This window comes from Hippopotamus amphibius, chromosome 10, assembly GCF_030028045.1.
Source record: "Hippopotamus amphibius kiboko isolate mHipAmp2 chromosome 10, mHipAmp2.hap2, whole genome shotgun sequence".
Taxonomy (NCBI): domain Eukaryota; kingdom Metazoa; phylum Chordata; class Mammalia; order Artiodactyla; family Hippopotamidae; genus Hippopotamus; species Hippopotamus amphibius.
The window spans coordinates 103027006-103041428 of NC_080195.1; the positions used below are offsets into that span (position 1 = coordinate 103027006).

A 14423-nucleotide genomic window follows, 5' to 3' on the forward strand; every position below is an offset into this window, starting at 1 on the left:
TGTGCTTCCCAGGAGTTCTCCCAGGAACTGTGTATATGAGTCTCCTTTCCATTGTTTAGCTGTGGTTGAGGCCCCGCCTTCAATGTGCCTTCACATTCAGGTTGTCTAGGAGCTGTTTAGACTGATTAACTCATGCTTCTTCAGGAATAAACAGAAACAGCTTCTTTAAAAGCCACTACAACTCCTTCTGTCAAATTGATCTGTCAGACCAGGTCAGTGGGATACTCATGCTTTTATACTGTGTTTTTATTCATATTTGATAGCAGCACTAGCTTTCACCTGAAAGCAACAAGAAATGTAGATGTTTTTTGTCTCAGGCTGGATTGTACTGTTATGCTTAACATCTCCATTACCCCCATTACCCATATTTCAAGACGGACAAGAAAAAAAGGAAAAGAATATTCTAGCTAAATTCTTTCTATCCAGTTTTCTAAGTTATGCAGATGCCATATTTATTTTGATTATCATGCGCAAGTGTTAAACAGATAATCAAAGCAGAAAAAGTGGTAAATATGTGTTTTCAAAGAGCTAGAACTATGACTTCCGGATATATATGCAAGTTAAGAAACACGATAAAAAGAAATATATGTATATGTGCTATATACACATGACAAGCACACACATTTATTCAAAATTATTCATAAAGTTGGCATAGTTATTGCCTTTATCTAGTTCCAGGATAATTGTCAAAGAAGACATTGGCTTCAGCAGAAAATCAAACTTTAGCAGAAAATCAAACTTTAGCAGAAAAATCAAAATTTATTTGGGACCCACATTCATGTTTGCAGGAGATGGATTTCTGGCAGTCACTTGTGGTCCACCATGGCAAGGAGGCCCAGGGCAGAAGGAGACTGATTGATTTCCAGTTTAAGGGCCTCTCTAGTTTATTGCGATGCCCAAGTTAATGGTTCTCATATGGGGGTAGGAAGGGATTTTTTTTGAAATAGGATTGCACTATCTTCTTCCATTTCCTTCTCTTTCTTTCCCTAACCTTTCCCTTCTCTTCTTTTTTCCATCCACCCCTCACCATTTCCATTCAACCCCTCTCCCTCCCTCTCTCTCTTCCTTCTCGACCCCTCCCATCTAATCCTCCCCCTCTCTCTCCCTCCCTGCCTCCCTCACCCTCTTCTCCCATTGTTGATGATATGCTGTGTGTTCCAAGCCAGAAATTAAGAGCTTTATTGACTCAAATCTTTTTCTTTGAAAAAATTGTGTATTCTCATCCTACAGTATAATTTCTCTCAAATTTATACAAGATTAGGAGCAGAAGTTCTATATTCTAAATGGTTTTATCCAAAGATTTTACTTCTGTCTTGGGTCAAATTTTTAAATATTTTCCTTCAGTAGGTATAACACCATTTGATTCATTCCTGTATACTGTCTCACCCTGCGTTATAAAATGTAAATTCTATACAGAAAAAAGGCCTGTAGTGTTGGTGAAATTCAAGCACCTCTTTGTTTCTTAAAATAATAATGTTGCTGCCATTTGTTATATACTATTCCCAGGCACTGTGTCAGGGCGTTTTATATACTAACTCATCAAATTCTCAGAAAGTGCCTCACTTTATAGAGGCTCAGAGGATTAAGGAGCAGCTTAAGCTGCACATCTTGTGAGTAGCAGATGCAGGGTTAAAATTCAAGTTCTTCTGCAAGTGACTCTGCTGCACCCATGATATGTGAATCGTGAGGCCACACACAATAAAAAGCACTTAGTATCTCTGAGTCTGTGGGCTGAAAACATATTCCTCAAAGTGACTCAAGAGTCACATGGCACCCAGCTCTTGTAGCACAAAGAAGAGATACAATGCGGCCCCCGATCCGAGAGAACAGTGTTCAAAAAAGCCTATTACTTATTAAAAATGACTGAGAAAAGACGCATATTGATAAGAAAAAGCAGATTCCGTGGTACTGTTTTTAATCCCCCATTCTCAGCGTCCACACCCCAGATGAGAAACGGTTCACAGTACAAAGTAATGACGGTGACCATAGTAATTATTTTTATCATAATTACTTTTGAAAGAAAGGATTCTGAGCTTAAAATGTTTATTCTTTCTCTTTTAAAAGAATAATTCCAGATTTAGAATATTCTTTAGATAAAGAAATTTTCACATCATTCTTTTAAACAGCAGGATCTAAATGTACATTTGGAGGTCATGTATATATTTTTTAATTAAGAGAATTACTTTGTAGTTTTGAATAATATCCCCTTTAAATAGTTGAGAACCTGGAATGAGAGCTGTCAACAAGAGCATCATCTACAGCTTTCAGGACTCCAGACAACAAGGCAGAGAAAACAAAGGCAAGGTCTGAGCTTCTGTTTTCTTTTGATCTGTCAGTGACCTGACTGTAGATCCGCAGCTCCGTGATTTACTGAGTCTCAACTGTCAGTCATATTAAAATAACAGACAAAGAGAACAGGCACAGTGAGTGTAGAGAGTAGTTGAAGAAACAATTTCATTAGCTCTGAGACAACGTCTGATCAAGGATTCACTTTCCTTCTGATTCATTTCTGAAGTGAATCTCAGAACTATGATTTCAGCAAGCATTGATGTAGGTGGAAATTTCAGCATGGAGGGTACAGTGTTGATGGTTATGAATAATTATAGAGTTACACGGTTTTGAAATAGTCTTTCATGATATTGGGAGTGACAGTATCATCAATTGAACTGTCAGGTGAGCCAGCTATTCATTAAAGGCCTCCTGGAAGACGAGATCCACTTTCCTGAAGTGAATCATGGGTAGTACACTAACTGTATACTGAGGACTCTGATAGGTATTTTGACCAGACCTTGAAGAAAAAGACACAATTAAGAAATGCAATGGGACAAAGGTTTAAAAATCTATCAATGCTTGCACTGGGCTTAGAAATAATGGAGATTTATCAGATGTAGAGAACAAACATATGGACACCAAGGCGGGAAGGTGAGGGGGTTGGGTGGGATGAACGGGGAGATAGGGATTGCTATGTATACATTAATATGTATAAAACAGATGACTAATAAGAAAAAAATATCAAATTGTACACTTTAAATATATGCAGCTTGTATGTTAATTAAATATCAATAAAACTCTTTAAAAAAAAAAAGAAATTATGGAGATGTATTTCTTACCCATCAGAAAATATGATACGTAAATGAAGGATTCCAAAAGATATGGGCTAATAATTATAATTTTAAGATAGTAGACAGAAACAAACATGAAGATCATTCAATTATATTCAGTCCTTTGGTAATACCAATTATCAAAGGAACTTTATCAACTCATGAAAACTTTATTATGAAGTAGATTGTCATCTGAACATAAACTTGTAACAGTGTGAATTAAAACTGAAACTTTAATAATCCTTTAAGTAGACTGTGTGTAAAGTAAATTTCAGAGTAGAGTTTTGTTTGATTTATAGCACTTAGGATAGTAGATGTACATGTGGATTTGTTGTATTGCTTTCTCTGCAGTGTATAAAGGAAGGAGATAAGCTAAGTGTAAAAAAGTGGCTTGAATGGTTATATTTAGATTGGTAAAATTTTTACAGCTGTAGAAAGTAATATTTTAAATCTATAATTTTTTAAATAAAAAAATAAATGATCTTTTTTTTTGGGAGGCAGAAAGTATTTTTCACCCACGAAGTGATTCATTTTTGTATTTTTAAGTGCAAATATAAAAAGACCTGTGCTGGCTTCTACAAACAAGATGCCTTTGGAATTATGAACATAGTACATAATTTATTAAGCATGCTTTGTGGCTAACTGAAATTGAACAGGACAGACATATATGAATCTTCACATTCTATGATCTTCTAGAAGGCAGTGTGCTATAGAGGACTGATGCCTTGCTATTCAACATTTTTATAAATAACTGCAGAGAAGAAGTTGTTGATTATACACTCTACAAAGTCAGAGGGTGGGACCAACTTTATTTCTCAGTACTGTGATTTTATTTTCTTTTAAGTTTTGAAATTACTTAGGGAATCAAAGCAGAACTGTTTAGTCTAAAAATCACTTTGAGAATTACCAACTACCATTCCCAAAACTCCTGTAAAGCTAGCACAACTTAGGTTGTGTTTTTCTAGCATTTTTAGTCTAGTCATATGTATATAGATAGTTTGATAACATGGAGAAATGTTTGTTGATACATGTGTGGCTATACAAAAATGTCACACTTTACATGGACCTATAAAGTAGAAAAGTACAAAGATTTCGGGTTTACCCCCAAAATGCCCCCTCCCCTCCAAACTCATGCTTTATTTTTAATGTCTTTATGCTATCTTCTATATCAGGAACTTTTGATTTTGGTGTAGTCATATTTATGTTTTTGATTTTATAATTATTGCTTGTTTGTTTTAAAGTAAGGAAGTCTTTCCTATCAAATATGTTTAATCTAACGTTCTGTATTTTCTCCCAATGCTTTTCTCCCTGGGGAGCTTATGTTTGCTTTTCTTGGGTCAAGGTAAACGGTAGCTTCTTTCAAATTTATCTCTTACTCCCATCCTTTTCCAACCCCTCATTGCATTCTCATAGCCTAGTCTCCTCACGGTTCAGATATTACTCCAATGCCATTTCTTCTACCAAATATTCTTTTATTCTTCCAGTTAGAGTTCTTCCTCTGATTTATTTCATATTGTACTTAAAACGGTTGAGACAGTATTATGTTTGTTTCGGTATATGAATTCTCTGAATAGTTCTTGAGAACAGATCTATAAATCTTGATATCCCCAAAGAGTCTCATTCAACACCTCAAAGAATAGGTTATCTATTAAAGTTTGTAAAGAGAAAGAATGTGTGTTTAGTTTAGACAACTGAGCACTCAGCTGGGACACAGTAATTATTTTCAAATACTTGAACACTTGTCTTATGTTAAAGGAGTTATACTGGCCCTACAAGGTTAGTGAATGGTTGCTAAGGACAACTGGATTTTTTCTCAAAATAAGGAAGAAATTTTCAACAAATAGAATTCTCTGAAAATAGAATGAACTCACAAAGGAGTGACCCGACTGTCCCCAAACATATTCGGTCAGGAGCAATACATTAATATTCTTTCTATAAGTCTTTTCTATGCATAGTAGGCCTCCTGAGTGAATAAACAAAATGGTTGCCCCATGTGTACGCTTCAGGAGTTTGGGTTCTTTTTTTAAGAATTTTTGGTGTGGACCATTTTTAAAGTCTTTATTGAATTTGTTACAAAATTGTTTCTGTTTTTTATGTTTTGGTTTTCCCCCTGCAAGGCATCTGGCATCTTCGCTCCCTGATCAGGGATCAAACCTGCAACCCCTGCATTGGAAGGCAAAGTCTTAACTACTAGACATCCAGAGAAGTCCCTGCTTCAGAAGTTTTAATTTTAATCATTGACTATTGATGTTAATGCTCCTTCCCCATCTTTCCAGTCTCCAATTACACCCGTATCCACAGGCCATTTTATTTGACTTTAAACATGATTTGCTTTTTATTTACAAAAAAGTCTTGGGATAGATGTTATCTTTTATCCCTGAGATGGATGATTTTCCATTTTTGAAATTTTTTATAAGTTAAATCACTTCTCATAGTTCAAGATTAAATTTATTCTAAAGTCCAAATCTTAACAAAATTAGATACACATATTTACAGGGAAATATACATACATTTAATATTTTATATAATCTTTATTAAATTGATTTATTTTATAATTTCTCCCCAAATTTCCCTATGTAAATATCAATTACAGACACTCTAACAGAAATACCACTTAATGTGTTAAAATTAGAACAATACAAAACAAATAAAAGTCCTGGGAATTCATAGTCTATCTTCTTTATATTTTTAATTAGGCTACAAACGGAACAGCAGTAACTAGTGCTTCAAAAATATTATGCGCATTGCCCAGAACACTGATAAAACTTCAGTGAATAAGAAATAAAGCACAATGAAAATCATTATTTCCCAATAGAAATTTGTTTATTAACTATGTACCAGGACTACTTTGGCCATCAGAAAGCAATAAATCAACAGAGGAGAATTTTGGCAGAATTGTGAACATATTATTACTACTCACAAAGCATCTATAAGAGTATTTGATCATTCTTTCAACAAACGATGTTTGTATTTCTACACTTTTTTTAAAATAAATTTATTTATTTGTTTATTATTTATGGCTGCATTGGGTCTTTATTGCTACACAGGCTTTCTCTAGCTATGGTGAATGGAGGCTACTTTTCATTGTGGTGTGCGAGATTCTCACTGCAGTGGCTTCTCTTGTTGCAGAGCACAGGCTCTTCGTGCAGGCTCAGTAACTGTGGTGCACGGGCTTAGTTGCTCCACAGCATGTGGGATCTTCCCACGTCCCCTGCATTGGCAAGCAGATTCTTAACCTCTGCACCACCAAGGAAGTCCTCTGTGTTTCTACACTTCTGAGGCTCTCTGCTAGGCATTGAGAACAAAAGCTGAGTGCCAGCCATCCTATGTGTTATGGCTTCTTTGGAAGAGATTTGCTGAAGGTCTTCTGATTTTGAACTCTAGTTGGACACTGATGCTTGCACATCTTTATATTCACATGGCAGGGGAAGGAGGAAATAGCTTAATTCAGAATGTTTAGGATGATGTTACCTCATAGTTGATTAGCAAGATGCTAGTTAGGCAATCAGCAAAACTATTGATGGAAAGCAAAATAATCTTGAAAGAATGTGCTGGAATCACCAGTCAGACCAAGGAGGCTCCACTTCTTCAGGAAAGGTCGGGAATAATTGCGTTGGCAGGCAAGTGGTAGTGACAGCCCAAATAAGAATGCTGTATTGCGTTGTATTTCATGTGGAATCTCTTCAGCGTTGAAACAATAATATTACCTTCAGGATACACCTTCAACACAAAGGGCATTAAGAGAGCAACAGAAAAAAAGCTGGCAAGTGATAATGGTTGTGGTGAATAATCCTGGAGTTATATTTGAGGTTATGGAACACAATTCTTAAGACGCATGGAGTAATTCAGGAGAATATTCGAGAGAGTGACAGCTTGGTAGAATCTGCCCCATTGGGCAATTTCTAGCAGCTGCAAATGCAATAGGTTGATCAGTAGCAATTCAGAGATCTGCAACTGCTAAGTAAATACCTCAGAGGAGGGAAGGTACTTGGTATGCAGCTCAGAGACTGGAAATTTCTTGAAAAATAGCTCAGCGGTCGGCAGCTCCTCGGCCAATAATACAGATATTGGCAATTTCCTATTAAATAGTTTGGGGATTGGCAGCTGTTGGTAATGTAACATGATGGTGAGAAGCCACTGTGTATGAAGCCAAGATTTTGGTAGCCCCTGTACCCCAAACTACCCAGTCTGTAGCGGCTTAGGGGCTGGAAACTCTTGGATAAGCAGTTAAATTGCCTAAAGCATTTGAAGCCATTGCTGAGGCTCTGGCAGGCTTTGGATGTACATTGGCTGGGTGTGCAGCAATTAGATACATACCCCTCGGTCTGAGTGCTTGGCTTGCAGCTGGAGCTGGGTCCGATGTTGGTAGTTTCACAGGTGCTGCATATTTTACCTGCTGTTGGAGAGTTGCAGGGCACAGACAAGTTTGATTGGTCACAACTTGCGGTGCAGGTCTTGGGCTCACAGTTGGGAGATTCACAGCTTGGCGCTTCACCATAGGTTTCTTGGCAGTCATCCAGGAGCCAGAGATTTCCTTGGTAGCTACTGGGTAAGCCGAGCCCAAAGGTAGGGTTTACATCACTGGAGCAAAGAGCAACAGGGATATAACAGTGAGTTCTGTAGGATATGCCACTGCAATCCCCAGGATAGCCCAGAAGAGACATGGAGCCTGACTGCATGCTCAGCAATGGCCGTGAAGGTGTGGTGAGCCTGTGGCTTGATGACCTTTTATATCTTCCATGGTGATTGTCTACATCCTCTCCAGACTCTCTTCCTTCTCCTGCCTGGGATAATGACATAGCAACATTTCATTAGTGTGTTGTTTAGCTACAGCTGCTGATGTCTTCACACTCATATAAAAATAAGTTTATTTGGATTCCACAAAGTATCTGTAATCATCACTTTGACCATCACCCATCACTCATGATCTGTAGACCAAAGCTTTGGTAAATAGTGATTTCAATGTTAATAGGCAAACTCTCATCTGTCAATCAGTAGGAAACAAGAGATCATGTGTCTGTGGGCTTCTGCAGCATGGTTGTCAAAGGGTTAAAGAGGATCCAAGTCAAACAAAGAAACTGGACTTTTCCACTCTTTTGACTACTGCAAAATACTGCAGAGCTTGATCCTATATTCTAAAATAAGCTGAATGCTTTGACTATCTCCACATCATTGCTCAAAAGAGAGGGTAAGGCATTGAACTATTAAGGGAAAGAATTGCTTCCTCCAAATATATGCTATATTCTTAACTGCGCCAGGCCATGTACTGGTGACAACCTCTCATCTGTTTGGAAAATTCCATCTGTAAGACTCACAGCAATCCCAGTGAGACTTAGTGACCTACACAAGGCCAAAAATGAACTTGTTCCCAGGGGTCAGTGGTTGCTAAGTAACCAAGACTTCTATGAGATCCCTTTCTTAAAGAGTTTCTACAATATATAATACTGAAGAACGCCAGTTTCTCAAGATTGTACCTTCCTAATTGACTAAAATTATGCATTATACATTCCATTGTCTCTGTTGTGAAACCCAGTTGTTGTCAGATGTATAATATTTTTTACATTTCTGCCCAAAAAAGTTTTACTTATTCTTGATTGGCTTTTTCTTCCTTCACATGGACTTTATTCCTCTGTTGAAGAGTATAGTTATTTTTGGTCTACTCCCACAAAAGGGAATGGCTATGCTTAAAATTTTTATTTGAATAACCTGTATAGTTCTTATAGGCACTGTACATGTTAAATAACACTTTTCACTCCTTATGGTGAAGGCTGAAGGAAATTTTTTTTAAAGTTTAATTTAAATTAAAGAATTGGCACTTTGTTCTTAAAAATACAAACTATAATTCACACTTACAGCCTCCATTGAATTGGAAATGGCAATGCATTTATTAACAGTAATGCGTTCAGAGGACAGTACCAGCTTCTTCAGGTGAGATAAGCTATAGGGTTAGGTTTGAAAAGACACTGTCCTCACAGAAGACAGTTTGATTTCCCTTCCCACTCTCTTCTTCTCGGCTAGATTTTTAAAATGTACACCAATTTAAAGCGACAGGTATTCTCCAAATATTTCTTTTAATGTGAGTTTTCTCAGAGTTTCTCTCAGTATTTATTCAATAAGATAAGCAATTTATTCTATGAGTAACTCTTTCTTAAACACTGCGTGGAAGTGTGTCTCAGGTGAACAGGGTCAGGCCCAAGGAGCCATGCTTTCAGCAAATTGTTCAGCTATCAACGGTCCTGAGGTTTTACACAGAAATTTTCCATCCTGAGGCGGGAAAATAGAAACTAAAATACACAAGGTAGTTGATGGCTTCCATATAAATGCTGGAGAGGGTGTGGAGAAAAAGGAACCCTCTGCACTCTCGGTAGGAATGTAAATTTGTGCGGCCACTATGGAGAGCAGCATGGAGGTTCCTTAAAAACTAATAATGGAGTTACCATATAATCCAGCAATCCCACTCCTGGGCACATATCCAGAGAAAACTCTAATTCAAAAAGATACATGCACAACAATGTCCATACCAGCATTATTTACAATAGCCAAGACATGGAAGCAAACTAAATGTCCTCTGATGGATGAATGGGTAAAGAAAATGTGGTTTATATATAAAATGGAATATTAATCAGCCATAAAAAAGAATGAAATAATGCCACTTGCAGCAACATGGATGGACCTAGAGATTTTTATATTATGTGAAGTCAGTCAGTCAGAGAAAGACAAATACCATACGATAGCGCTTGAATGTGGAATCTAAAAAAATGATACAGAACTTATTTACAAAACAGAAACAGACTCACAGACATAGGAAACAAACTTATGGTTACCAAAGTGGAAAGGGATAAACTAGGAGTTTGGGATTAACATATACACATTATACCTATACACATACACAATATATAAAATAGATAATCAGTAAGGACCTACTGTATAGCACAGAGAAATATAATCAATATCTTGTAATAACCTATAATAGAAAAGAATCTGAAAAAAGAATATGCAAAAAAAGAAAAGAAGGCTCTTGGCTTGGAAAAAAATACACAAGGCAGTTGGTGGTCAACTTTCCACGAAGTTACTGGCTCCAAGTGATGTATAGAAGAGTCCAGAGATTGATGGAGGTTTATGTCTGCATCCCCCTCTCATAGCAGGATTACCTCTAGTCTTATTTTAGGCTTCCTTATAGCAAATTTGAGGGAAAACAAACAAAACACAGAACGAGTAGTCAGCTCTAAAGACCACATACTCCCTTTCCAACTTTGCATTAAATGGCAAAGTATTTTGGGACTTCCCTGGTAGTCCAGTGATTAAGAATCCACCTTCCAGTGCAGGGAATGTGGGTTCAATCCTTGGTCAGGGAACTGAGATCCCACATGCCGCAGGGCCACTAAGACCGTGGGCCACAACTACTGAGCCCATGGGCCACAACTACTGAGCCTGTGCCCTCTAGAGCCCATGCCACAACTAGAGAGAAGCCCACGTCCCTCAACGAAAGATCCCGCATGCCACAACGAAGATCCTGTGTGCCACAACTAAGACTCGATGCGGCCAAGTAAATAAGTACTAAAAAAAAAGGTAAAATATTTTAAATTAATACCATTCACTCTACTATGAGTCCAAAAATTAAATAATATAGAACATCACACAGCATAATCAATGTTCACAGCATAAGGCTTTACAACATATTTTAATTTATTTTGGTATAATGATATTCTAAACAATCAAATACCGAGGTTTGCAAAAGCAGAGTTAGCTCAACTCCTCTCATTCGCTTTTATGTTTTACCTTCTTATCCACTCATCAGACTGATAGATAACCATCACTCCCTGTTTACGCACCACCTTCTGTGAATGATACGTCTACACAACTGCTTTCTGCTTTTGTCTCCATCTTGGCAAGAGACGGAGCAGACAGCATCAGTAGCACAGCAAATATCAAGTTCATAACAGTGGTTGTTTTTAGCAGAAAGTAAGGACCACTGTCATTTGGGTGACATTGTCCTCTGAAGGTTTTGGAGAAGCATATGCATTACTCTGCTTTCACTTAATTACTAAATAATCTTTCCTTCCATTAATTCCCCTCTTTGTAATATTTTCTATGTGTGGAAAGCTGAAGAGAAACCACTTCCCCCATGCCCACTTCCTAATCCCCAGAACCTGTGAATGTTACCTTATATGACAAAAGGGATTTTGTAATTGTGGTTAAGCTAAGTGTCTGAGATGCATTGTCTGGGTGAGCCTGATGTGATCACAGGAGTCCTTATAAGAAGGAGGCAGTAGATTAGAGACAGAGAAGGCAATGTGATGACAGGGGCAGAGGCTGGAGTGATACTACCATAAGTGGGGGAGTGCCAGCAAACTCTAGAAGCTGGAAGAGGCAGGAAATGGATTTTCTTCCAGAGACTTTAGGAGGAAGCAGTCCTGTTGATGCCTCGACTATAGTTCGGTGAAACTGATTTTGGACTTCTGGCCTCCATAATTATAAGAAAATAGTAGCCAGAAAAATACAGCTTTAATAGATAGTCTTTATGTAGTTTGAGGAGTTTGTGCTCTGTATCCATGGCAAGTTTAAGATACAAGGAATGAACTTTCCACCATCAGATAATTCAGAGAAATCCACATGCCTTCTGAAAAACAAGAAACAAACTCCATTTATCTAATGAGGCAGCAGATTTTTTACAACTCATTAAAAAAGAGTAATGGAACTGGTTCCCAATTTTTCCAAAGATTAAAAATCCTTTAGGGTAGGAACAGAAGATCAAAGAAAGCTAAATTTTCCAGTAAATGGCCCTTAAAGAAAATAATGGAGGTCACCTTCTAGCTTTTTAGGTCTTGATGAAATTTTATCTTCCTTTTTACCACCATATACATATAATTGTGCTGTAATTCCACTTGCCAGAGAGTTGTTAAATGATGCAACAGCGATTCTGTGATCTGAAAAAGCAAAACATATGCAAATCCATACTTACATAGCAAGTATGTAAGTTTGTAGCAAGCTTACATAGCAATTAAACTATAAGTATTGAGTTAAAATCGTTCTTAAATTTTGCAGTGGTAAACTAAAATGGTGTAACTCAGCTACATTTATCTTGTTGGCTTCATAAATCATTAATGGCTTCAAAAGCTGAAGGGTAGATGAACAAAATAAAAAAATTAAGAAACAGGAGTAAAGGAAGATAATACATTTTGGGGTCTTTTTGCTTTCAAGGGTCTTGACACATATTTAGTAGACAAGACTAATACATATGGAAAAGAGGATGGAACACAGAATGTTACCAAGTGTCCATTGTGTGGTCCAGATAGTTACATATTTTTTTTTAATTGAAGTATAGTTGATTTATAATATTTTGTTAGTTTCAGGTGTACAGCAAAGTGATTCAGTTATACATGAATACACATGTATATTCCTTCTCAGATTCTTTTCCGTTATAGGTTATTATAAGATATTGAATATAGTTCCCTGTGCTATACAGTAATCCTCATTGTTTATCTATTTTATATATAACAGTGTGTATTTGTCAATCCCATGCTGCTAATTTACTCCTCCCCCCCACCTTTCACCTTTGGTAACCATAACTTTGTTTTCTACACGTGCAAGTCTGCTTCTGTTTTGTAAGTGAGTTCATTTGTATTATTTTTTAGATTCCACATATTAGTGATATCATATAATAGTTTGTCTTTCTTTGTCTGCCTTACTTCACTTAGTATGATAATCCCTAGGTCCATCCTCTGCAAATGGCAATATTTCATTCTTTTTATGGCTGAATAATATTCCATTGTGTGAGTGTATATATATGTATACATATATACATATATGTCTATATGAGGTACACATATATATATCTGGTACATATATATACACCAAATCTTCTTTATCCGTTCAGCTGTTGATGCGCACTTAGATTGCTTCTATGTCTTGGCTATTATAGATAGTGCTGCTATGAACACTGGGGTGCATGTGAAGTTAAAGCATTTTTAAAATGATAGCATATTTTTTAAATGATGGAAAGACAGGCAAGTGAGTTTGGTTTGTGCTTATCTTTTCAGGAAACATGGTATGAATGTAATGAGATACAGGTGTAATAAGAATTAAGCATTTTGAGATGGAAATGTTATGACTGTGTCTTAATGAGTTATGAATTATCCTCTTACTGAGTACTGTTGAAGCTTATTTATTCGTGTGCAACCTTGGAAAATTGTTCTCTCTCAGTACCTCAGTGCCTTCTTATGTAAAACCAGAGTAATAGTACCAACTTTGTAGGACTGTTTTGAAGATGGAATGAGATAAAAAATGTGAAAATACCTAAGAAAGTGCATGCCACATAATAGATGCAAATTAAATGTTATTTTTCTTTCTAATTTTCTAAAGTTGTAATTTAGGAAATTCCATGAAACTAAATAAAAATATCATTATTATTAACATACTTTGATGTTATAGATACACAGTCTGCAACCATCTTTGTTTTCTTTAAAAGTTAATACCCAAAACGAACAGGTCTACTTCATGTGATTAAGAAAAATGCCTCGCTTGACAACAGATTGCTAATGACTCCTCTTATTCAACCTATGTTCTTCTGTACCACGTGTCATTAATTAGATTTTAAAGGCTGTATATGCAGTTGTTAAGAATAAGGGCTCAGTATTCAGATTTCCAGGATTCTAATCCTATTCCTGATGCTCACATGGAGTATCAATTAACCATCAAAGTTTCTGTAACTCAATTTATATATATTAAAAATGGAATTAATAATAGTATTTTCTCCATAGGTGGCTATGAGGGTTAAATGAGTTAGTCAAACACAGGTTATAAAGTATAGCTAATATATAGTTGATGTTAACTTTTATTATTATCATCAGCCTATAATCTTTGTTAGTATTATTATCATTAAATATTATTTTCATTAATATTACTATCATTGGATCTTACCTAAAACCTATTGCATCTTCTATGAGTGCTTCAGGAATAAAGAAAAAAAACAAAAAAAGAAAAAAAAAAGAAAGAAAGGAAATGCACAGAGGAGGCAAGTTTTATGCTAGATAACTTGCTATGATGTATATGTTTTATATATATATGTGTATATATATAAAATTCAGTATGGAGAAATTGAATAAGTTGAAAGTATTTCCTACCATCTACATGGGAAGTAAGACTCCCAGAGAGGACAAAAGTGTATATACTATTAAAATCAATCAGCCCAGAGAGAAGGATGTGCTGTGAGGCGAAGAGAAATGGTTTTATCTGCAGTTTAGATTTGGCAGTTCTAGAGCTGAAGATCATGGTCATCATGTTATTGACAACATCCAAGTGGCTTCCAGATTAGTCATTACC

The 14423-nt window shown here is 36.4% G+C and overlaps 1 protein-coding gene across 1 annotated transcript; it reads right to left on the reverse strand.

The window, feature by feature from the left end:
• Positions 1 to 6125: 6125 nt before the first annotated feature.
• LOC130830545 (keratin-associated protein 24-1) lies at positions 6126 to 7780 on the reverse strand. The gene has a single exon (XM_057697846.1). It carries the CDS (start codon positions 7778 to 7780, stop codon positions 7031 to 7033), a length of 750 nt encoding a protein of 249 aa, XP_057553829.1. The 3' UTR covers positions 6126 to 7030.
• Positions 7781 to 14423: the final 6643 nt, after the last annotated feature.